This window comes from Babylonia areolata, chromosome 35 (assembly GCF_041734735.1).
Source record: "Babylonia areolata isolate BAREFJ2019XMU chromosome 35, ASM4173473v1, whole genome shotgun sequence".
In the NCBI taxonomy this organism is placed as follows: domain Eukaryota; kingdom Metazoa; phylum Mollusca; class Gastropoda; order Neogastropoda; family Buccinidae; genus Babylonia; species Babylonia areolata.
This window is the reverse complement of record NC_134910.1, coordinates 1,494,340-1,520,736: the sequence shown is the minus strand read 5'-3', so window position 1 is coordinate 1,520,736 and position 26,397 is coordinate 1,494,340. Positions and strand designations below refer to the sequence as shown.

At 41.6% G+C, this 26,397-nt stretch overlaps 1 protein-coding gene across 5 annotated transcripts; it reads right to left on the bottom strand.

The window, feature by feature from the left end:
- Positions 1–643: 643 nt before the first annotated feature.
- Positions 644–26,397, bottom strand: LOC143277814 (TAR DNA-binding protein 43-like). Of its 5 annotated transcripts, XM_076582722.1 has the most exons (8): positions 26,044–26,397; positions 21,166–21,335; positions 19,423–19,563; positions 17,175–17,240; positions 14,396–14,714; positions 4,350–5,049; positions 3,360–3,496; positions 644–2,945 (listed from the first exon to the last, which is right to left on the bottom strand). In XM_076582722.1, the coding sequence occupies exons 1-6, from the start codon at positions 26,276–26,278 to the stop codon at positions 4,403–4,405; spliced, it is 1,578 nt and encodes a 525-aa protein (XP_076438837.1). In that variant the 5' UTR covers positions 26,279–26,397; the 3' UTR covers positions 644–2,945; positions 3,360–3,496; positions 4,350–4,402. The 5 variants fall into 5 exon arrangements, with proteins under 5 accessions (XP_076438837.1, XP_076438836.1, XP_076438838.1 ...); XM_076582721.1 differs by having other exon boundaries at positions 644–3,496; XM_076582723.1 differs by having other exon boundaries at positions 644–3,496; positions 21,166–21,332.

The following is a 26,397-nucleotide window of genomic DNA, read 5'->3' as shown; positions in this document are numbered from 1 at the left end:
TCTTAATGACAAAACTGCTATTGCAAACCATATTTATCCCAGAAAACGACTTCGAGGCAAATAGCAGACAAAGACTCGTAGCAGAATGTCACCAATTTTAATGTTCAACAAGTTGATTCTGGTAAATTCAAAACCCTCTTTTTTAATATGGGCATGCACAGAACATGCTGATAATGCAGTGAGGGAAGTCAAAGGTTTTCGCTTTCTTTTCAAGAAACAATGTGACAGATTAAAACTGAACCGGCAAGAACAATTTTCACTAATAAGGCAACGATCCAGAAACAACTCACAAGAATCTTCTGCTGATCCAGAGGCAGACAAAACAAAATGCTCAGATCCAGAAACCTGTTTCCAGCCTACCCCCATTGAGTATTGCTCTGCCTTTGAAATTTGAACTTTCCTGCATATGTAGAAACCAAAAGGAAAGAAAACTTGTATATTTCTGGCCGTCTCCACATGTGTCAATTTGGAGGAAAAAACTAAACTATTTTGTGTTTTTCTGCATCAGTGTGGAAGCCTGATGAGGCTGTAGACTCCCTTGGGTTGAATGGTCAAATCCAGAAAACTTGCAAGCTGACCTGCAGCCATCGCATGCACCACAGACACCAATCACACACACTTTAAATGTCCAGGCAATGAACAGTTCATTTTCACAATATTTATTTAGGAACAATGCAAATGTCATCAAAGTCTGAAGTAAAACAGTGAACTGCATATAATGCAACCTCTTTAACACTATTTACAGATTTGATAAGAAATGTGCCCCAACAGCCAAACGCGGTGAACAACTGATAATGAACACTTCCAGACCTGCAGAGGACCATTGAACTGAACCTCTAGAGGCCACCTCAACAGAAAATGGTCATAAACAACTGCCCCACACTTTGGACCTCGCTGACAAAGACGGACAGGGAAAAAAAAAAAAAAGTGGACATTTCCTTCATGTGAAAAAGAAACGAATATGTCCTGAAGAACCCACTACTGTTTAACAAAACCCCAAAATTTAGCACTTTTAGTGCCTTACCAATATTAGAGATGGTATCTCCCGAACAACCCCCACACCAAAGCGTTGTTACAAGTATCCTGGCTAAACAAAGCACTCTGAATGCGTTATCAACATCCAGGCAGTGCAAAAGGCAAAGACAAACTGTCCAGAACTCAAACACTGGTAGACTGAGCAGCAGGGACCTGCACCCTACACACCAGACTGGCTCAGCAACAAAGCCTTTCCCCATGCTTCTCCACTGCCCCTCCCTTCAAAGTTACCACCCTTTTCCCACAACACAACAGCTGACAATACTGGAGAGATGCAGGCAAGTGGGATGACCAGTACAATGGACTGTACTGACGCGAATCCTGTGTCCAAAGCTACTTGCAGTTGCTGTGATTGAGGAGGGAATCAACGTGGTCTGTTCCCAGCCGATCAGTGACACCTGTGAAACGACCCCCCTCCCTCACTGACTACATCCAACACCTCTCTGTAACTTCCTCTTTGTTCCCCAGACAAGCCCTCACTACGACACCTCACATAAGACACATCCTTCCTGCTACCAAATCAAAACATAACCACAAAGCAATAAAAAAAACAACAACAAAACACTACAACAAAAGACCAAACAAACCCATCGTTGTTCCTTACACTTAACAAGGGCATGAGTCGAACACTGCTTGAACAGAAAAAAACCCACAGGCCTGACAGAGCAGACTGCACAATATCTGACCACAGCAGCAGAGAGAGAGGGAGCTGTCAGTTGGTGGTTAACTCCCATCTGTTCATCTGAACATGTGACGTCCAGTTGTGAAGGTCTGGCAAGAGCTGCTCATTAAAGTCGTGACCATTACAACTGAGACGTCCTCCACGTAAACTGTCAGTGGATACACCAGTGGTGAACAACATCAAGCACAATACAAATTGAGGAAAAAGCAAAAAACACAAAAATAAAAAACACAGAGTACAAACTAAACCACTGGTATTAATATAAACATGCTTCATCAAGCTCTGCAACAAGCTGCTCATCTTTAAAAGAAATTTTATTTAAAAAATAAACAATTAATAAAAAAGGCAAAGAACATAAGCCTACATTTCAAACCAAAAAAAAACCTGACCAAAATTTATTCCCCAAATGGTAGATACACACACACACAAAAGCCTTCTTCAGTTCAATTGCCAGGCCTTTCACACAAAAACAAACCCCAAAGGAGAATGAAAAACGCAAGACCACTAACCGGGACATATAACTAGAGTGCCCCCTGGGGGTAAAGCGAATGGGGAACGCCACAGAGCGGTCACCTCACCTTTCTCTTCAGGCCCACCCTTCAACCTCCTCTCCCTCTGTCATACCCCCTTCCCCAGCACACTACCTCCTAATGGCTGGCTGGACCTGGCACACACCACCCCTGGTGCCTGCAGACACAGCCTGGGAAGCCAGGATGCCCAGTTCACCCAGTCCCTCCCCTTGACTGTGTTCAAGGTGTGGCCACGACCAGGCATGGCATGAGACTTCCCCATCCACTTCACCACAAGGGGTTGGGGGGCAACAATACTGACCACTACACAGCTAGGGAGGAAAGGGCAAAACCCAACAGATTCTAAAACAACCACCCAATCCTTGTCAAAACTGATGGCTGGCGGGCTGAGGCACATGGGGGAGGGGAAAGGGGTCAACCAATGACTGCAGCCCGCCTCCCTCACTTGCTCGCTCTCTCCTCTCTCACCCACTCCAGTACTCACCACTCTGATCCCCTCTCTGTGCGGGCCCCCCTTACCGACAGCACAGGCCGCCCAACGCCCCCCAGTAGTAGCAGCAGCTGGAGGAAGTTGCGAGGAGAGGAGGGTGAGGGGGGAGGGGGAGAGGGAGGTCACTTAGCTAGACAGCAGGACAGAGGGTGGAGGGACTTGGGAAGGAGACAAGAGGCAAGAAGAGGAGAGAGAGAGCTCCACCAACCTGAAAGAACAACAGACACGTATTAAAAAAATACAACAGCTGCTGCTTTCAAAAAACAAAAAAGGAACGACTCAAAAAAACATGATCGCCACACTCGCACCAAAAAAAAGGATCAGGTTTTCTTTTTTTCTTTTTGCTAACCATCCAAGAACACATGAAAGTCCACGTTACACTTGAAGTTCAACGCCTTCCGTTTCATGACCCATTCGCACTCATCCACTGCTGCCTCTCTTGCCTCGCACACTGTTCTTAAAGTGGTGATTCACCCAGCACCACCAGCACACCAGGCAGTCACCAAGCCACAGTCACACTGCAGGCACTTTTTCAGCTGCTTACTTCACACCACTTCCAAGGTTAGCAGCCATATCATCTTTTTCTCTCTCTTCTTCCCCAGTCTCCTCTTCATTCCAATACCTAAAAGAAAAAGGCCGGCATCTACTCTCTCAACCCCTTCTTCCGGAAGCCCTGCGAGCCCAGTCCTTGATGGCCGCTGCTGCCGCTAGGCAGGTGTGGTCATCCCCACCACCGCTCACCCGCCATCCACAGCAGTTCTGGAACAGACAGACCACACCCAAACTCCAAGGCCATGCTGGCTGACGGCAGTCTCTCTCTCTCGACCAATGGGAACAGATAATAGTTGGAAAAAGTCTTTCCTCTCGACCAATGGGATTCTCTTGACACACAATGGCAACCGTCAGAGGACCAGACGTGAAATTAAAATCTCTCAACCAATGGGAAGAACTCAAAGAGGACAGGGAATTCTCTGCTTTTTGCATGTTCTTTGATAACCCGATTTCAACCGGCAAAACATTTTTTTCTGTTACAAGACGTCATCAGGGACAACATCCCAGACAGCCCTCTCACACATTCTAGAATATACAGTTATTCTTCCGTCATCAAGCAAGGGACAGTTCTCTTGTGCACTTTCAGTCTGTTGACAGCAGCCTTCCTTCCTTCCTGCACCTGGTATCTTTTTCACTTTCTCAGTGTTTCACATGTTGCCCTCTCTGAGGACAGGTAACTCTCCATATCCATTCCCCCGTGCCCCCCCTTCACTCGATATTGATTTACAGGGTCCCACCCTCTCTCTTTACCATTAGCAGACCCCCCCCCCCTCAGCCCCCCAAAGAAACAAAAACAAACAAACAAACAAAAAAAAAAAAAAACCTCTCTCTCTCCACAAGCCCTCTGTAGAATTCCATTATCAACAAGTACTCACACACTTCCAATCAGAGGTTTCTCTCACCTCCTACCCCCCCCCCCCCCCCCCCCCCCCACCCCTACCCCTCAAACTATCAGAGGCCCACCTTTCCATCCATCCGAAGCACCCCCCTCCCCCCTCTCTCTCCCCTGCCAGTTCTCTCTCGCCAGTCACCACCAGCAGCACCTTGTCTGTGCAGTCACCTGTCACCATGTAGGAGAAGAGGAGGATGGCTGATGCACACAGTCCTCTGTCGTTAGTAGCCATAGTAGCCCCCAGGGCGGGACCCGTAGCTGTCCTGCTGTCCGTAGCTGCCCTGCTGCCCGTAGCTGCCTCCCTCGCTGAACCCAGACTGCCCGAAGCCGCTCTGTCCGCTGTACTGACTTCCCTGCGCCCCAAAACCATTCCCCTGTGCGCCAAACCCGCTCCCTTGGGCGCTGGCGCCAAACCCGCTGGCCTGGTTGGCAAACCCGCTCCCCTGGCCGGAAAACCCCCCACCTACCTGGCTAGAGTACCCGCTAGTCTGGGTGGAAAAGCTGTTGCCCTGCGTGCTAAACCCACCCCCTGCCTGACTGGTGAAGGCCCCCCCAGCCCCTGCCTGGTTGGAGAACCCCCCCGCCTGGCTGGCGGCATAGGCCCCGGCGGCCTGCTGGCCGTAACCCCCCCCTGCCATGGCCCGCTGGGCGTTGGAGAAGTCCCCTGCGCCCTGGTAGGGGGTGCAGGTGTACGTCTGTTCCGCGCGGTCGTAGTTGCTGGCATTGGCGGCAGTGGAGGTGGGGGCAGCGTTGCTGGTGGGCAGCATGTAGCCCTGGCCTGGCACTGGGGTGCCGTAGGCCGACTCGTCCAGGGCAGCCTGGGCGTACCCCAGGTTCGAGGCTGCTGCCTGCCCCATGAAGCTCATCCCTGCTGGCACAAAGAAAAACAACAACGCAGCCTTGTTAATGACAACACCAGCCTCCTTGGTCTTCATCAATTTTGACTGTTTGGAAAAAAAGAAAGAAAAAAAGCCAAACAAATAAACAACTGAAACCTCACACCTTTCAGCAAGGTGCTTGTATTTTTCGGGTTAGAAGTTGCAAGTTCACAATTAAAAGAAAAAATGTGCATGTGGGGATTGGAGACTTAGGAGCACCTGGTAGTGGGATAGGGGGTGGGGGAAGGGTGGAACTATGGTACGTTAAAAACTGAAAAGGACAATCCTGTGTAAACTGCATCACTGTCTTACCAAACCCCATGGGCTATGGAGTGAAGTCATGTACTGAATGTTGCACATGGACCAAATAATCAGTTTGCAGAACATCATTTCTCCCAAAGACTGCCTTTTTTTTTGGCACTCAAAGACTGATTCCAAAATTCTTTTCCTACATATTCAAACCATTTTCATACCTCTCCTTTGACCTCTGATTATGATTAGGCTGGCTTTTGATTTTTCTCCTTCCAAATGCATGTAACCAAAATCTTAACGAATAATTTAGAACTATACCTTATTCAGTAGGTTACTGACACCAATTTTGCAAAATGAAATATACTTGAATGCAATTTAGTAAAAGCTCATCCGTTACATAAGCAAACGGATCACAGGAAAATCCAGATACTCTTGTATGCTGGTGTGAATCCTGCAGAAAGGTCACACCACATGCCTGTGTCACAGATACAGAAGATATTGCAGAAGGGATGTGGATGTGAAAGAAGTGCTGTCACAGAGCTTCACTCATGTTTTGTTCTATTTTCGGATTCCATTTCTTCATCAGTTCTCTCTCTCTCTCTATTTTTTTTTTATACATTATTTTTATGTGGTCAGTATGTTTGTACTTCATTTAAGAACCAAACCAAAAAACCAAGGGATTCAGGTATAATGCCAAAAAAAAGCATGGTGCACCTTGTAACCCGAAAAATACACGTGAAAATATACGAGTGTGCATGTGTGTGTGCGTGTATTCATATCTCACTGCACACAAATTCCCACAGGAAGATATCTGCAGATCCACTATTCCACACAGTATACACACATGACCCTCCCAGTGAAACGCTACCAGCAATTTTCATGTTCTTTGTACAACTACCATGCTGCATTTGGTAATTCCCCCAGACTCATGCTCAGCCATGAGGTTCAAAAGGCCAAGGGAGGCTTTGAATATAGCCAGCCAATGGTAACATGATGTCACCACCTGTACAACCCCACAGAATAAAAAAAATCTGGTTGTTTGGGGATCACACTACTTGGTCCCCTCAACTTCCACTCTCTCCATCCACCCAGCATCTTTCACTGCTGCTTCACCACCCACAGATCCAAACACCCGGACCTCAGCAAGGTCACAAGTCCCTGTCACCATTCAACAGCCAACCATGTGAACTATTCCAGAAACCCAACAATGCCTGATTGCCAAACTCTACCACTTTCACTGCATTATCTATCATCAGTGAAAGAGAGCAAGCCAAACTGAAAAAAAACAACCCAACAACAAAAAACAAAAACATCTCCCTGTGTACAAGTGGACCCATATATTGTAAAATAAAAGTTCCAGCCAGCAACGATATCTCACATACTGGAAACAAGATGTAGAAGAAGGGAACAAAGTGAATTAGCAAGCAGCTAATGTCCCAATCCCAAGCAGCCAACTCCAAATGCCTCAGCAGCCTGCGTTGTTAACCAGTTGGAAAGAAAGTCCCCACTTGCTTACATTGATTCCCACAACTGTTCCAGAAGAAAACAGACTGAAAGGACGGACTCGACAAGCACACAAAAAAGCATTCTTCTGTACACCGTATCCCTGTGATCGCCAGCCACCTGCTCCTCATTCCAGCCAGCTCCATGTGTCTGTTGAGGGGGTGTCCCCAAGAATCCAGTCTGCCAGACAACTACCATTTCTAAATCTAAACTTCCATTGTCGATGAAACCAGACAGCTGTCAAATTCACTTTCTCAGTTTACCATACATAGCCCCAATGGCATCTTTACTACTTTTCATTTGAAGCAACCGAAGACGATACTTGTTGAAAAATGATTGAGCATGTTCATCTGTGCTGTGTTCTGCCATTCCATTTGCAGTGATGTCGGTGTGCATGTGTTAGTGTTATTACATGTTGTACATGGGTTTCCTTCTGCGTGTCATTTCCAGCAGTGTCGTCGAGTACAAAAAAGATGCTAGGTTTCACTGAGTTTGTTAACGTCACCTTTTTTTTAAACAGTAACTTAGGTTATCATATATTAATATTATGAATGTAAAATTTCATTACTACATCCACCCATTTGTTACCATAACCTTAGTAACCAGCCACTCTGAACCTATATGCATCAATGAATAAGTTTGTTTTTACTCAGGTGTTGGGAATGGAGATAGTGGAAAGTCTGGTAAATTCAGCCATCCTTTGTCTCATGAATTTTTTATATTACAATTTAACATCTAGCATATCCAATCTGCAGAAATGTTCCAACATCCCAGTAAGGAAATGTTTACTTAACCGACTTTCCCCAAAGATACTGTGAAAGACAGTTGTAATCTGCTTGAGAATTTGACGAAGCTCTTCAGTGTGCTAAATATCTGAATAGGGCTTGCAAATGGAGGTACCCTGTTTGCAGTCACATAACACTGAAAGGAATGCATCATTCCTAGATGAATCCTGCAGATGTTCCTCACTGACTGGTTTTAAGTACATTGAGCATGCTAGCCACCATGTCAATGGGTGTTATGTGCACGCAACACAAGCAACAGCTGCCCACATGAACAAGACTGGTTTGCGCCCATTCATGTGAGAAAGATCAATGATAACATTTAACGTGTGATTAACTTTCAAGAATGTGTGTGTGTATGTGTGCTGTGTACTTGCCCTTGTTTACGAGTTAAAAAATATTAAATTGGTTCTTACTTTAGTCTGGTATTGTGTTTGATGTTTTGTGCTATTCAAATACCGTGCTTGCTACAAGGACTGATATCTTCTCCCTGCTGTTTTCAAGAGTTCGTTTTGGATATTCACAATATGTACTGTGCTTTTGTTTGATCAAGTCTGACTAGCTTCTGACAAGTCCCAATCTGTAAAAAGCATCAGTACACGTCATATACATGTGTTGACCGCAGGTGGAGAAAAATACAACATAAGACAAAGGACTTGTGCACCTTTCCACATCCTGTGCCAAGGTAAGGAACTTCTAGGTAACTTTTTTCAATTATCCACAAAAAACCCCCCAACCCAAAACAAAAAACTTTTAGGTCGCACTTTCCTAGACAGCTTTTCATGCCATACCTGAAAACCTGGTATAGATGAGTGAAAAGTTGACATTGAGAGAAGAGTGCATTCTTGCAGACAAGTATACTGAAATATAACCACTGGAGCAAGGACATGTGTCGATAATAACCATGATTGGCCACTATTAGTACTTTCAATTGATTTTCAAAATTGTTTTTAAGAATTCCATGCAAGTTTGAAGTGCAAAATTCTGTATATACTATTTTTCATGAATAAGCTCACACCACATTTCTCTTTGCTCAACAGTTAGGGGAGAGAAGAGGGTGGTGGAAGCTGGAATGGCCTATGAGAAATTGTGTTTTTGAAGTGAATTTCTCAGTTTGAACCTGTCATTTTAACTTCCTTGGCACATTCCCTAGTCAAAATACCATTGGGCTCTTTTAAAAAACAGACTATACTGCACCCCCCCCCCCCCCCCCACAATCCGTACAAGAGCACTTGGAACTCGGGATGCATGTCAACTTCTTGTGCTTAGCTCATGCCTCTGCTCCCCATTCCATCTGAAGTATTGTCCTTTTTTCTGTTTTGTTTTGTACATGTATTAAGTGTCGGAGAAATCTTCTGCTGATCCGAGATGTCATGACCATGCTAACAAGGAAGGCATGGACATCAACTCACATTGATACTCAAAGAAATGGGAGAAAAACAACCCACCTTTAGAGGACATTTTATATTACTTAATTCAAGTTACTTCTTAAAGCCAGACATGGCAGCAATTTTCAAAACAGTTTTATCCAAAATTCCGATTATTATTATAGGTGGATATTTTAGGTATCACCCAGGATTCACAAAATGTATAAATACTCTCCATGCACCGGTTGCGATAGAAGCAATTCAAAATGTCTGACAAAAAAATCAAAGCTCTGTAACTACAAAACTATTATAGGTACTTCAGTTTTTTTTTCGTTTTTGATTTACTATTACCTGAACTCACTTTCTACGTTAGGATAACCGAGTCAAAGTGAAAGCTCTTATCACAGCTCTTTATTTAAAAAATTCAAGAACAGAAATTGTCATTTCTTTAAAAAAAAAATTGTAGGAAAAATTCAGTATTTCAGATATAATGCTATTCCAACGCAGAAAGTGAGTTCTGGTAATAACAAATCAAAAACAAAAAGAAAAACCGACCTACTTATAATAGTTTTGTAGTTATATGACTTTAAAAAAAAAATTTCATATTGGCCATTTTGAATTATTTCCATGGCAACCAGTGCATGAAGTGTAATCTATTACATTTTTGTGAATCCTGGGTGATACCTAACAATATCCACCTAAAAAAAACCAAAACAAAACACAATCAGAATTTTGAATAAAACTGTTTTAAAAATAACTGCCATGTCTGGCCTCAAGTTCCAAATCTGATATTTGTAGCGTTCATTTTGGTCATGGTATATGTGCCTCAGTGTACCTACGTGTTAAAAAACCCCACAGGCCCTCGTACCACATAATGCTGAAACCTTTAACTCCTGAATCTCAAACCTTACCTAATCTCTAGCGGATTTCCGTTGTGACTATGAGCAATTATGGTACTTAGTTTGATGTAAAATTGTAAGCCAAAGATTTTGCCACTGTCATCTTGTCAGTATGCTATGTTGTGACCACTTCCAATAGGAATCCTGCACCTCTGCCATCACCACGGACAGCCACACCACCAAGTTTGATGCAACTTTTTGCGTAGACATCTTGCCCAATCATGACCTTGTCCTTTCACCCTGCTTACCAGGTCATGATGAAGAGGGTGACTGGATAGGTCAGGCTAACGTCCTAATTCCTGTTCCACTTTGGTTGCCAGGAAAATGCTCATGTGCCATGGACACAGAGCATGACTGGGTGATCATTAGGATTCCATTTACTATGTAACTTTGTAGGTCACCTGACCGGGCGATCATTAGGATTCCATTTACCATGTAACTTTGTAGGTCAACAAGAACATATCTAAAATTTTCACCATCCAAATCTTAATGTTAGCTTCAATGTTTTCCATTTTATGTGTTGGCTTGTGTCTGTGTTGAGCTGCACGTGTATTTTGTCTTGCTAATGTCACAATTACAATCACCAGATACAGAACTATACTGTGTGGTGGTTTATTTACATATGTGGTAAGTGCATGCATGACTAGAAAATATACTTCACTGTACTGGATATCTTGTATGACCTTATTAATTTTGTGGTTCAAGTGTTAAGGTATGCCTTCAGAATGTGATCATGACCTGTGTGCAATGAGGCCTCGTGTTTCATGCACACGTGTGTAACAGATCACTGATTAAAATGCCTTTTCCCCCTCCCTTTTTTGATCAAAGAAAGGGGTGTTCAAGACACCAGTGTGATTCAGCCAAGAAGTCTTTCACATGTGCAAGACAAGCGTTTCCCAGAGCAAGTCATGCCACAATTATTTCCTTGTTAGAAATGTGACCAGTATTTGTAGACAGCAAGACCCAAATTTTTCAATTCAACCCACGAAATTGTCATGTTTCTACCGCAACAAAATCAATGAAGCACTGAGCATATTCCATAATTTCAAAGTAGGGTGGGAAAAAAAAAGAAGTTCTAAAACCTACACATGAATATATTTATTGTAGGCTGTGCTTGGACAAATTTTTATATTGACAACCAGTGTGACAAGAAAATAGAATTATGGTGAACATACGCAGATAGTCAAATACCCATATCTCCTTTCTAATGTCATTCTAATTTCATTCTGAAAACTTCTTTCAGGTTAATTTCATTCTAAAACTTTCACACCACTACCCTTTGTTCGTGTAATTTTGATCAGCACACTGTTTGCTTCGGATTTACATGTTATCTAGTCCTGTGTTCTAATCAGCACTGGTGTTTCAGTACTTTTCTCTGCCAGTCACCCTTTCACAGCTGGTTTGGAGAGAGGGGATGCTCTTCCCTATCATTTGTTTCCTGCAATTCATCCACATCTTCCATGCACCTCTTCTAAATGTCACATTCCTTGTTGAGGACCGACATAGAATTCAGCCTAATGTCCCACTCTTTGGCCTTTAAGTTCAACTTTTAACCATGCTGTGTGTTGACTGTGGACTGCAAATGGTAAGTCACTGGATGTACTTGTTATTTCCAATGGAATCAAAAAAGATAAACTGTAGTTCATATTAATGTTGTCTATCATGTTTGAACCGCATTCATTTGATCTCAAAGTTGATTTTATGTATGTCTACAGTTATGGTACTCTCTACTGTTACTTCAGATGAGTGTTTACCTGGTTCCAGCCATAGCCCTTTAGATAACTAATTTATTCAACTGCTGAGAATTCAGGTGTGTACCAAAAATAAAGTGTCCAGATTTTTAAAATAGCTTTAAGGTTAGCATAACCACCATAGCTTATTCCAAACCACTGTGCCCTTCACTGTCCCTTCTCTAGTCTCTGCCCTCCGTTCCCACTGGTTCCCTACAGCTCCCTATGTAAAGCTGTCAGATGTAGCCTGTTGGTACTGTCCCTCTCGCTCTCCAAGAGCCACTCTTCCTTTCTTTCTTTCATCTCACACAATGTTGGTCACTCCGCAACGTCTCACTTTCACCACACCAACACTTTGCTTTCCTTTGTCTTTTTCTTATTTTTTTTTTTTAACCAAAATCTCTTGGCAACCACTCACCACAAATTGCCTTGCACACTAAATCTCTCTCTCTGAACACACTTCATGTTTGACCTCTTGCCAATCACACAACACTATTGTTCACTTTCTTTCAATTGTCTCTCACAGCTTTGCTCTCCATCACAAAGAAAACACACACACACTCTCACTCTCAAATGATCACTTCATTGAAAAGCTACAACACAAACACAAAAATACTTTAAAAAATAAATTAACTCCTTCCATATCTGCATAACTACAATGTGTGATCTGTCAAAACCATGTTCCTTTTTTCTTCTTTAAAACAAACATCTCTTGATTAGGTTCCTTCAAACACTAAACTCTTGAATACACTTTTAACTTCCTTAATATCCCCCAACTTCAGAAGCCTTAGCTTCAGAACATTTAAATCATGGAATGAAAACTGAACAATCTTTTACCTTGTTCATGTGTGGAGTGCAATGCAACACCTAATGTGAAATAATATGAATGTTTTGGGTTTACTCCAAAACTCTGAGGTGGTCAATTTTCTGTTAAAAGATAAAAGAAAAGAAAAGAAAAAAAATCTTGCTAACTTTATAAAGATGACTGGAAAAAAAAAAAAAACAACAAAAAAAAACAAACAAACAAACAACTCAATATTCAAAACTAAAATGAAATTCAATTAAAAAAATACAATCACTAAACAATTTTCTTGTGACACTAACAAAAAATGAACTGAAGTGAAAACAGCTTTACACACAAATACAAGAATCAACACGCTCTCCACTTGAAGCCAGTACAAGAACAAGACAATAGTGCACGCACCATTCTTTCCTTTTCAATGATCTCTCCCTGACACTTGTGGCACCATGGCTTTCACCTCTTTTTCTCCAACATTTCTTTAAATATACACGGCTTAATAAACATCGTCTTTACTTTAACCTTGAAGATGGTTTTGATCAAAACATTTAAAAATCTATGAATTATCTGAGGAGGAATACTGAAAAAATGGTCCCAGTTGGACCATTTATCAGAAACAATTTCTAAACTAGTTTTGAACAGTTGGGAGTTCCCATATCCTTTTATGGCCATTGAGGCAGAGAATTCATATGTGTATCTAGGGTTTGACATGGGAATGCAGGGCCCAATCATTTGCTATTCAACAGTTTAAGATTTAAAAGAAAACTGATTCAGAGGAAGAAGCCATGAGGAAACAAATGTTCACACAAAAATATCCACTCTTTCAAACCACAAACTGATTCTCTCATCTGTTTTCTTCTCAACACCACTCAAACATGTTTTTGCACACAGGAAAATCTGTCAGCTGTTTAACAGAAAAACCCCACCAGACTCTCTCACTCCATAACCTTCCTTTCTTCAAGCCACATTCTACCACCAATACATTACAAATGCTCTCAGACACTGAACAGTTTGTATCCTCACACATCTGGAGCACACACATGCCAATCAGATACATGTAGTCATAAACACTTTCATCACACAATCTTGCATGCTTTCTCACTGTCACTGTCAAGCTGACAACCAGGTCACAACACTATTTCCAGTCCGTCTCTCTCTCTAGTTCCCTTTCAGTTCTACAGTTCAATGTCATTCCCCTTCCCCTATGTTGCCGATAGTGCTGACACTGTCTAGCTCAAGTAGTGGATGTAATGCCCACCTTCTCAGTTTTCTATTCTGCTTTAACTGCCTGGATGTTCTACGTCTTCAAGTTGTTCCCTCATTTCCCAACTACTTAGTCCCGTTACTTCAGTCTGCTTTTCATTTTTTCTTGCTGACCAAGTTTCCTATAATGCTATGTGAATCATGGAAAGATGTGGCAGATGATAAGGCGTGACAACCGTCTCATCTTATTACAGTGGATCTGTCCCTAAACATGTCCTGAACTAGCTTGTAAGATACATGTCCTGCACTAACAGCAAGTGGAGAGTGCCTCCATCCTGGAGGGAAACCAATCAACATGTGAAAAGAACAAGAGAACACCAAAAGGAAGAACACTGGTGGATCAACGACTGTTCCTGTCCATAAGCATACCACTCCCTACCCTCTGCATTTAGCTGCCGGCCTAGTTCCAACCCCCACTACGTCCACCCCAGCTGCTGTAGCCGCCTCCTCCAGAGGTATTGGAATCTGTGGTGCCCCACCAAGAACTCTGTCCACTGCTGCTCTGCTGTCCTCCCCCCATGCCCCCTCCAAATCCAAGGTTTGAACCTCCCTGCTGCTGGTCACTGCCCGAGTGCCCTCCCTGCTGACTGCCCATGTTGAAGCCTCCCCCTTGCCCCGACAGCATAGCCTGGGCTGCAGCAAGCATGGCCGAGTTGAGGAGGTTCATGCCCAAGGGACCAGCGGGCCCATCCCCTTTGCCTGCAGGCCCTCCTCCTCCTCCACCACCACGCCCAAACCCACCTGAACCAAAGCCTCCCTGGCCAAAACCTCCATAGCCACGGCCCATCCCTGACCCCTGCTTGTCTGGTGTGCCCGTCTTGGGGGCAGCATTGCTGATATGAACCGAAGTGCCCTGGATGATGTGATCTTCCCCACACAGAGTCTGAGCCACTTCTGCATCGGCAAAAGTCACAAAGGCAAACGCGCGGAAAGGTTTGGGGATGAAGACGTCAACAACCTCCCCAAACTGGGAGAAATAGTTTCGCAGGTCATCTGTGGTGATGTTCTCTGTGCAGCGCCCGATGAACACCTTGCGGTTCATCATTGGGTTCTGACCCTCCTGTTCAACACACACACACAGAGCACCGTTAAAACCAACAAACACTGTATCACATTACCACTCCCTTTACCACCCTCTGCCTACATCTGATTTATTTCATGCTGACCATCACACTCCCTTTTTCTCTCCCTGATTAACTTGCTGCACTGTCATCTCCACCTGCCAGCCAGGACAACACTCCACACGAACGCATTATGATTAACGCATAATCCATTGACACCATGTTCCCCCACTTTTAAGATGTGTAAGTGTTCTTGCTGGTAACAGCAGACCATTTTGAATCTCTGCAAAGCCACCCTGTGGACTGTCCCTACTATTGTTCTACGTGCTAACAGACAGAGAACAGGGGCAACACAGGAACCCACAGCACTGCTAAAGGCCACACATCTATTTCAGATCACTGGCTCATCCCAGACACACACCCGTCATGAGGCATGGGTGCCCCTGGCAGTGTACGTCTTGCACAGCATGTTGGGTTTTGTTCTGTGGGCTCTGTTCTCCACCCGCCCTACACTGTCTCTGGACTCTTGGCCCAAACATACTATCCACATAAATCATGTCTAACTCCATTTGGTCATACCCTCACCCTGTAATCTGACAAAATATAACATCACATCACAAAATTTGTAAAAAAACAAACAAAACAAAACAAAACAAAAAAACAAACAAAAAAACCCCACAGACACCCAAGGCTCCTTTTGTACTAATAACTTTATAAGGATGAAGTTGATGAGAAAATGTTTCTTACCACATATTCTGTTGTATACACCATATAATGCACTACCATGTCTTTTCAAGCACTTTAATGTACTACCATGTCTTTTCTTGCACTTTCTTATTTACAAAGAAAGCAGAAGTCAGTCGTGGTCAGAGACAGTTCTAGTCTTGCAGTGGGCCAAACCATCACTGCTATTGGAATCATTGCAATCACAGTGACAGATGTAGAGCCATACAAGCAAAGTACCATACAGTAACTGGTTCTGATCTTTCACATGCCCCTCTATCCAATTTCACATAACAGTTGAAGACAACAGCCAAAGTGCCAACACTGATCTGATGCTGAACTCATCTGGTTCAACCTTACTGTATCAATATATCCAGCTGCTGGTCCCACTACCAAGTCAAAGTCTATCCAACCTGAACCACTCTACAAAAATGAAAACATTAACTATGGCTGACAAACATTATATCCAAAATGATAAAGTATCCACAGTTGTACTTACCCCCATTATCTTAACAGTGCTTTGCTATTCGCATCTCATTTTGCATTCCTGCCTCAAAACATCTCATTCTCACATACTCTCAGACTTGTAACCCAGACATCAGCTGCAAATGAGCACACCCACATGCATGCACTCAGTATCCTTCATTCACACATACACACTTACATCCGGAATCTGCAGAGCTGGTTCAACAGCCTGTAGCTTAAGCACAACAGCAATTAGAAAGATACCACAGGAATAATAAATGATTCATACACATGCACAAGCAGACACACACACACAAATGCACATAAAGAACCTGACCAACCGCCAACCGACAGAGCTTTCAGATATTCTTGAAAACGCTGTGGTGTCTTGCTATAACTGCTGCCATCAATATATGTGCTCCAAGAACAAATGAAAGCTTAATTGGTCACTGGTTGGAAGACAGCCTCAATGCACCCCTTCCTCCTGTGTGCTCTTTCTTGAACCATGCTCCATCTTTCTTCATAATGCCCCTTTCAATCAACCAGACCTAACAATGCTTTAATTGACTTAAGGGGAACAAGTTGTTTGATATTTCAGGGGAATTTGTGAAAGTTGAGAAGGTACAGTTGCTGCGACACACACAACACATCAAGCCCAAACATTCTATATATTCAAACATTTATTTGTTGTTGTTTTCAAACTTTTTATATTCCTGGGGTTCAGCATCAAAGTACACTGTCCATGACAGGCAGTTTCTGACAGGCACTGTTGTAATGCGGAAAGTGGTTAACTGGCGAGAAAGTAGTTACGTGGAGGTTCATGAAGGGCAAAGGTCACAGTGAGCTAATGTGTTGTCATGAATCAAACACCACACTTTTTTGGTTTGTTTTGTTCTGGGGAATAAATCAATGCTGTGAGAATTTCACAATGCAGTTAAGGTTGGGGTTAATAACTTCCTCCCAATGGACAATTGTTGGCAGGTCTGATCAGCAAAACTAGCTTACAAACTCTCCCATTTACTGCCAGCAAATGTTTATCAATTATTTAAACCAATAGTCAGCTCCAAATGGAAGGGCAAGCTTGACAGTGGAGGTGAAGTGAATTGAGCCTGGCCTTGCAGTATGTGCATTCTGTGTGAACACAGAACCCTTCAGCTGCCACCCCCCTGCCCCACACCTCTAGTTAATGTATGTGGTCAATGCTAGTGACCATTCCGTGCTTACTTATTCCGTGCTTACTTATCACTAACTGTGACCAGGGGGTCTCTTACATTTTTCTGGGCTCCAACTTGCCAGTCACTTTGATACATGTTGTAAGAAGAATTGCTCATGTTTTCCTGCAACACCAAAGAGCAAGGTCACAGCACCCCAGTCAACACTTTTTCCCAACACCATAACACTGGGCTCCCCAAGCCTACAGCATCATAAATAAGGGCAGTGTCAATGCTCTCAAGCCGCACCATCCTTTTTGCTGACTGCCAGTCACATCCAGCACTTCACTCACAGGCTTTGTGATCATTATACTTCAGGTCCAAGAACACTGAAAACCATGCATAATGTTTATCAGTTCTTTATACAGGCCTTGTCAACTTTCTGAAATGGAATGCTGATTTAAACTATCTTTTGTGTGTGTTGCACATTAGAACACTTTGCCATTTTACACAGGCACTGATGTGGTTCTGCAAACTTATCATTCAACAAAAGTGCTTGAAAGATACGCTGAAATGAAATGCTGATTTACACATTTTTAGTGTTGCACACTGGTACTGATGAGGTACACCAAACTTGCTCATACAAAGACTTGAAGAAAGATACATTTCGAAACAAAAGGGGGAAAAATGCTCATCTGGACATGTACTGCAAGCAATGTTTGTCAGCATGATATACTACAATTTTATCATCCTTGCCTGTTCATTTTTGAAAACCCAAACCGCACAATATCAATTCAGAAATGCCAACAGCTGCAGCTGACCATGCATGTGTGAAGGAGTGGGGAGCCCGGCAGCCACTGCTGATGGAGACCATCACTGCCACACAAGGACCTGTGAATGAAAAGGGGTCACCAAAACCCTGTGCTCCCCATCTCGCCAACAGTACAATCACACGACCACCAGCTGTTCACGACTGAAGGCAGATTACTAGTACAATAGACAGGTATGAAATTCAAAACCACCTTAGGGTTTTCACTGAAGCTGGCTGCCCACACCAGTCACACACAGCAATCTGTCTTCCCAGTCAACTCTGGTTTGATTAAATATATCAAAATGCAAAAAGCCACACCGAAAAGCTTTAAATTTTTTTTTTTTTTTTTTTCAATTTCACAAAGCCTACTCATTCATACCACCTATTATACTTTCGCTTCCAAACCAGTAGGTTATCTTTTACTGTAAACCAAATGAAATGGACCATACTGACCGATCTGACAACCTGCCTGGGCAGATGAATTTCACGCCTGTACAAGTACTAGTTTTTATCATCACATCAACAAAAAGTATCCCATCCGGTGACTAACAAGCTGAGAGTCAAATGAGACTGTAAACATGTCTGTGTAATGCTTTTGGCAAATGGGTGATAAAACTGGGGGGGGGGGGGATCATCAGATTAATGCTGCCATCTGTACACTGGCACAGTATCGACACATGTACCGAACATCAAGCATCCACTCAGTTATGTCAGGTCACAAGTCACAAGCAAATTCACAAGTCCTGATTGTGTCTGATTCTGCTTGTAAACAGACTGCTGGTCCATGTCCTGCTGATGCTGCACCAATCAATCATGTCTGGATCAAAGCCTTAAAGCACGGGGCACAAACATTCTTCACCAGCACAACCATGACAGTAACAAAGATGACAGGAAGAAAAGTAATATGTTCCAAAGTTCTTTTCCACAAAATTTCAAACCTTTCAACATGTTTTCTTTTTCTCCTTTGAATTCTTTCTGTGAAAATTCACAGATCCAAAACTACTCTTTAATGTTTTGGTCAAGTTACAACTGAATGTCAGATGACGGAAACTGGAGTACATGTATCTGGACTTCAAATAGAACATAGATAACAGAATTAATATGCTATAATCTAAACTGAAGCCTGAAATGAACCACATAACAAATGATCTTGCAACACATTTCAACAACCAAAACAGATCTGACTATTGTTTCAGTTAAAATCTTGGACATCTTTTGACATCTTGCACATACAGGATAAAAATTCATAGGAAGTTATTTTCTTTAAAAGCTTAACAATCAATATAAAATAAATGATTAAAAAAAGAGAAACAGTCAAAAGCATGGAATTTTTTCTTCAAAGTTTCTTCAGAAACTTTTTTTCTGAACACTCATCCACACGTAACACCCAGACCCGCTGTTTTCATTCTTTTTTTTAATCTAAAAGCAATGTGGAGGGATAGAGACATAACAGACACCACTGAAACAGAATCATACACATCCTACAGCAGCAGATTTCATCTCCACAACCAAGGGCATCCTTCCAAAGCCCACAGGCTCAGGTCAGGGTTCACTCACCTTTGAGTTAGGGAAAGTGACGTCACACCAGCGCCCGTCAATCATGTGTCGCTGGGACATGCACTTCACCTGCGCCTCAGGGTCACCGAAGCGAATGAATCCGAAACCTTTCGACTGTCCAGTGCGTATGTCTCTCTTGACCTGCACATTCATATCATACTTTAGCATGTGAGACTGTGCCATAAACTGGGGTTTACTATCTTATGTGTTTGGAATTTTTTTTTATGGCAGCAGCCAGGATTGTCATATTTGTTTTATTATTATTCTTGTGTGTTTGAAGAGATAAATTCACAACCAAAATACATACAAGACTTCTTTTGATAACTATGATGAAAAACTTTAACCTTCAGAGCAAAATTCTTACTGAAATTGGGACAAGGAAGAGGTAGGTGCATTTACAGTGCCTTCATATTCTTGCATGAATATGGGTCAAGACTGTGGTGTTCATTTTTGTTGTTTGTAATTTGTTGTCTATAGTTAGATATTTATGTCATAATCAAAATGTTTGAATAGGCTTTTTATTTTCTCTGAATTAAGTCAGTTTGAAAATCAGAGTTCGGGATGTGACACACCTGACATGTCCACTGCAAGGTGAAAACTTGATTCTGCATCAAAGTTAAAAAACACTTCATTGTGTGAAGTTCACATTCTGACTAAAATATCTATCAAAACAATGCTCTAAAGAAACAAACAAAACAAAAAACAACAACAAAACACAAAAAAACAAAAAACTCCAAGAGAAAAGGACATTTGCTGTGCTGGCTATGACACCTCAAACTGATTTCAAATTTTTCATGTCCAAACAGCAATTTCAAAATCTTGAATTCTGCATCAGACAATAAGTTTGTCAAACCGGAAAATGACTGACCAAATTAATGGACCGGGAGGTGGATATTTTCATGACTGGCTGGGGTGGATATTTTTTATGACTAGTTGATCAGGTTTTCAGAAATTGCAGGTGCAGCAATAATCCATTACAGTTTATCCCTGATGTGGCTGACTAACTTGTCATAGAAACAGATATAAATAAAATATGTAAGGCAGGAGAAACAAAACTGCCAAATGCATACTGTGTTTACATGGTGTTATATCAACCAGGTTCAAATGAGCTTTTTCTGTGTTTTCTTTTTTTGACCAGCCTTACAAAATGATCATTTCATACTCCATTAATTAAACTGCCAAAGTTCTGAAGTGTCATGTCAGAGTACCATGACCATGCTTCAAGAATAAGGTAGAGTAAAAAATTAAAAAAAACCCCAACAACAACAAACAAACAAACCACATGCACCTCCTTGCTCAAACTTACAAGTGAACACAATTAAGTTATTGTGTACATTTCATTTTAACTTTCATTTTTACCGCTCACAGTCACATACTTAACTATAACACATATAAACTATTTCTGCATGTTCTTCAATGTTAATCCTAACCACACAAAATTGTTTACATCACTGCTGTTGTTCAAATGGATGCTATAGTTTTTCTTCATACACAAGTAGTTTCCTGCTTAAACTTTAAGCCAGTCATATAAAATAACCTGGCTGTAGAGTGAACAGTGCTGAAAAATGTGGCGTGCTAAAGGTTAATCTTTCTGTAAACCTTCCACTGTGGTGGTCTGTTCAGCCACTTTACCCACTGAGCACAAAACTTTAACTCATTTTACCATTATGACTGTATGAGAACACCAGGCAGCAGATCAAAAATTAAAAAAAAGAGAGAGTAAAGAATGATACAGTTACATACCTGCGCAAGGACCAGGTCACCAAACTGGCCAAAGTACTTCTTCAGGTCATCCTCTGTGCTCTTCCAAGGCAGTCCCAGGACAATCAAATCCGAGCACTTGGAAAGGCCAATTCGCTTTTTGGCTGCTGGGTTGTCATCCATTCCCTCCTCACCTTTCCTCTTCTGGTCTGCTGTAACAGTCACCACTGATCACCATCTACATTTGTGATCCAACACAATGACTGAACCAACTTCATTTCTCTTTCTCCCCCCCCCCAAAAAAAACCCAACCCATAATGCACAAGTGAACAGCTAGCTGCCGCATCAATGGCTCATTTGAAATTAAAGATACTATTCCGCTCTCAGTCAGATTAGCCAACAGACAGAATATCTATTCAATGAAGTCAGGAATAGAGAGTTATGACCATATTCCGCTGGTCTAAATAATTCTCGAACAGATCAGATTCCACTGGTCTAAATAATTCTCCAACAGATTAGGAGTCATCAACTGATAATTCATCATTGATCAATATGCTAGAAAACGCCATGATCACATCTGAGTTGTTTTCCAGTTGGCAGTTTAGAAACAAGGATTGGCAATTCTATCTTCCTCTCTATTGCCTAATTTCTCACTAGTGTACCTTATTACTGACTGGATGGGCAGTTGGAAGTGATCGGGGGCCAACTAAACTCCATAACAGTTAAGGCAAGATGGCGGCTGTCAAAGTAATGGATGGTCATCTCTGCTTGCCCTTCTGACAGACACCCAGGGGGTTTCAGACAGTGATTTAAAAGTTATGGTTCTAAAAGGAGCTGGGAACTGTTTTGTAAGTAGTATAAAATTCACTGTAGCTGGTAAAACAAGCTCCTTCAATGAGCTCTATCTTAACAATGTTTTTGCTTTAATGTCAACACCCGCTTAGTGATTGGCCGATGTGAAGCGTAAATCTGTGGTCAGCTTGGAAAGCCGTTGTGGGAATAGCGTTTTCTGGTAGAGGTTCACAAAAATGTTGGTGGAATGGCCACTGCATTTTAAATTTACATGTCCATGACTCCAAACTCCAAACATAAAAATCCTGCATACACACACACAAATATGACGGTCTCTTAAAAAAATCCCACCCACAGAACTTATCATATGGAAAACGCACTTTCTCTTTCCAGGTGGCTTCTGCATGGCACTCACTCCCATTTCCCGTCTGTCATGCTGTTTCTTGTCCTTCTTTCACAACCTCTTTGAAAACTCATATATTTCCAGCATTTAAGTCAGAAAATCATGCGTCTTCACTTTTACATTTTAATCGTGATTTTTCAAAATACTTTTATTACTTTTACTATTTCAAAATTAACACATGTTCATGTGCCTTGAACGGGTGGGATGTGCCTACGCCCATGCACGCATGTGTACGTTGTCTGAAGTGGGTGTGGGTTGGAGTGGGATGATTTGTGCGTGCGGGTGTATTTGTGTTGTTAGTATGCATGCTTCAATGCATTTTTCATTGTTAACGCCCACAGCTTATGTATCATTAAATTGGGTGTACCAAATGTCCTTTATTATTATTAATTGTAGAATGGTTATTATTTTACACAATAATGTAGCACATGAGACATATGGTGAGTACTTTAGCAGTAGCAGCAGTTAAGGACAAAACTTGCTTTGAAGCTTATAAGCAGTCCCCTCTTTGTTTCATAATATATTTCGTTAAAGATTTTGGTCTAGGTTTGACGCTTCATTTACAGAGATGCCAACTCCTATCAAGTGTTTCTGGGAACAATCAGGAAATTTGGTAGGAACAATTTTGAATTTGGAACACTGACTCCTAGTCATATCAGCAAATGGATATTTTTCAGTTTGGCGAAACTTCTGTTCCCGCCGCTACTTCTTTACAGCTGACATCTGCGGCATTGTGTCATTTCCAATTCCATGGTCTTTGTTCCTCTTGCTTCTCACAATCCATAGCTGACCTGTTTCGAGCCGCTTGTTCCTTCCTTGCACTCCATAGCTTTATTCACCGCGCACACACGCCGTTTGACCAGGACTCAACTTGATTCAGCTATGTTCTCTCTTGTTCGGGCAAACTTAGTTTAAGCTGATTGGTCCACTCAATGCAAACATGCACCCAATTAACTGAGCATCACATGAGACCAAGGTTTGTAGTAACTACCCTGGCTTCGTGATCAATAGGTCCAGAGCCTCTGGGTACATGTTACAACAGGAAAGCATGTGACCATGGTAATTGGTATGTTGTCAAAAATGAACTTGCAGCCAGTCAGAAAGAATGTATTTACATGTATTTTAGTTCATTTTTGTGGACTGTTAAAATGTGTTAAAAAAAGTGATATGTAGATGGCTATAGAAACTTTAAACAATTATTTGAAACCTGTACCCACAGCAGACAAAGCATCTGTCTGGGGACGGAAGTGTCTTAAGGTCACGGCCTTTGTTTAATCCAGGTAGTTTAAGTTACTAAGAAACTTAACGCTCTGCCTTGCATCAGTTGCAACCACAGCAGCGACCTTACCATAGCAGTGTCTCTAAGTCTAAACAAGGAAGAATTTAGTTTAGTTAATATTATGGAAATTTTCATTTCTTTGACTATAGAATGATAAGAAAAAAGACTGCTAATCAGCAGACAAGTAAATTATATCTAGGCATGATCCATGTGATTCATAATAATTGTTTCTGAGTTCGTGAACGGAAACGATTCATCATTAAGCCAAAGCACAGCCATGAAACACACAACCTATTACAGAAGGTGGAAATACATTTGATTAATGAAAAATGTGTTGTAGAATTCAGTATATTATTGCATCAGTTTCAATAACTGAAAAAATACAAGGCATTATTTTAAATAATGGTAAAGTTGGTGGAAATGCGTAACATTTGGAAAAAAATGAGTTGTAGAACTTGGTATGCATGTCGAAGGATATTGATGGCGATGTGTATTAGGAATGATAATGTTCATATGTTATTTTGGTTGTGGTTATCTATAGCAAGAATGTTTTTATTTTTATATTTTTATCATGATTGCTCACTCAGCTGAGTGTAACTGTAAGTATCATTTATGGAGATTAACTTGACTGGAAGCTGTTAATCTTCAGCAGTGCGTGTTGATAGACATTTTTTTGGTTGTACAGAAAACTTATTCGGTTATACAATTATGAAGCAAACACTGGACAGTTTGCTTGGGTCACATCAGAGTTTTATTGGTAATTTTTATTAAATTACTTGATCAAAAAGGAAATAACTTTGATTCCAGTATATACATATATATGTTATGAACTAGATGTTCAGATTGAGATTGTCACTGAATGTGTGGCTATGTAGAGACATAATAATTTTGGTGATAATTTGAAGGAATTGTCACTTAAGAAATGTTACACTGCTGTTACATCTGCTGGAATATACATTTGGTAGTTGTAATACTCTTATGCTTGGTTATGCTGATTTAGTCTGTAATGAATGTGGTATAAAGTAACCCTTAACCATTGGAATACAATGAACTTGTAAAGAGTACAGGTTATAAGATAAGTATATGTGTAAAATTGTTATGCTGAGTTAACGAGTTATCCCTAAAAATTCTTACCAGCTATATTTTGTCTGTTTTGGGGGCACTTATTCTCATTATTCCTCTTATTATTATTATTTCCTCTTCTGATTTTGTTAATCTGACTGCTTTGGGGTCATCCCCCGTGATAAGAAGTCGAGAATGATGTGTACCACCAGTTTTATTTGGTTTAAGAAAAAAGTAAATTAATCATTAAGGCAATTTTTTTTTTTTTTTTTTTTTTAAATATCATTTTGTGAGAAAGACAAAATGTTGACCGGACACAAGTGAAATCACTCCATATATTCATCCCATACAACCAAAACTCACAACCTACTTCTTCTTCTTTCCGTTACATGACCAAAATCGACTTGCCGATGACTCTGTCGTTGTTCATGCATGCTGGGTATTTTCGTGTCTCCACAACCCATCGATCACCGACATGGTTTACAGGATCTTTAACGTGCGTATTTGATCTTCTGCGTGCTTATACACACGAAGGGGGTTCAGGCACTAGCAGGTCTGCACATATGTTGACCTGGGAGATCGGAAAAATCTCCACCCTTTACCCACCAGGCGCCGTTACCGTGATTCGAACCCTGGACCCTCAGATTGAAAGTCCAACGCTTTAACCACTCGGCTATCGCGCCCACATGTAAACATACACCTTCAGTCACATATTCCTACCCTCAGTCATACATTTCACTATTTACACACATAAAGGGGTGGTTACACTGTCAGAACAATTTTTATGTTGGTGTTATGTCGGAACAAACTGTGATTGAGACCAAACAGGGCGAAATCCTAACAGTTGGCATCTCAGCATTTAAATTCAATTTCTTCATCAAATTTCCTAACAGTTAATCAGTTTTGTAGAATTGATCCAGTTGATTCTTCAAACGCACTCTTTGCACATGTGAGCCAATATCATACTGCAAAAATTAACAAAGCTTTGGGATAAATAAAATCAAATCTGACAAACATTTAGTTACTGCCTAGACAAGCCGAATTCCACCAAAGGACAAGTACCGCCCACTCGACTTTTGGCTTGGGGAGTCAATTTGAATCTCACAACTGCCGCGTCGTGGCGTCAGGCACACTATGGCAGATGATACCAGTGAACGCAAGCAAAATCCCGATGAGATTTAATACTAACCCAAAATATTCCTACATTATACATATGTTTTAATCGACAGAGAAATACATACCAATAGATCGCGTCCTCTGTTCCACATACCACCCAATATTTTCGTTTGTTCAACCGAATGACAAAAAAATCACTAAAGACGAGCATGGAGATTTACAAAATAACTTACCATTAAAATGAACTAAAACACGAAAATATGCTTACTTTTGGGAAAGACGGCCAGATACTGATGGTTTCCCCAAATTCCATCGGGAGGATAAAGGACACCTTCGGCAAGACGAATTCCCCGATAAGCGCCGGTCTCGGACTTGTATTTCAGTCCACATGCTCCTGGAAACTGCGCCGAAAGCGTTGTCAGAAGCAAGGTTCCATCATCCTCACTGGGAATTTCAATGACTTCTTCGCTTGAATCGTCAACAACTTGTATGAACTGAGCCATACTTACAGACGGAGAAAAACAACAACAAAAAAGTAACAAGTCACCAATTCAACTAACAGAAGACCACAGAGAAATTACCGGTTGTGCAAGTAAGATGGCGTTGAATGAAGAGAGGAAGT

Bases quoted from the DNA above. Each gene is read 5' to 3' on its own strand.
- LOC143277814 (XM_076582721.1), bottom strand. From the start codon at position 26,278: ATGGCTCAGTTCATACAAGTTGTTGACGATTCAAGCGAAGAAGTCATT. The intron at 21,336-26,043 runs GTAAGCATATTT...TGACTGTTACAG, and splicing joins TCTGGCCGTCTTTCCCAAAA to CAGACCAGAAGAGGAAAGGT. The intron at 14,715-17,174 runs GTAAGAGACCCC...TGTGTTGAACAG, and splicing joins AAGTTGGAGCCCAGAAAAAT to GAGGGTCAGAACCCAATGAT.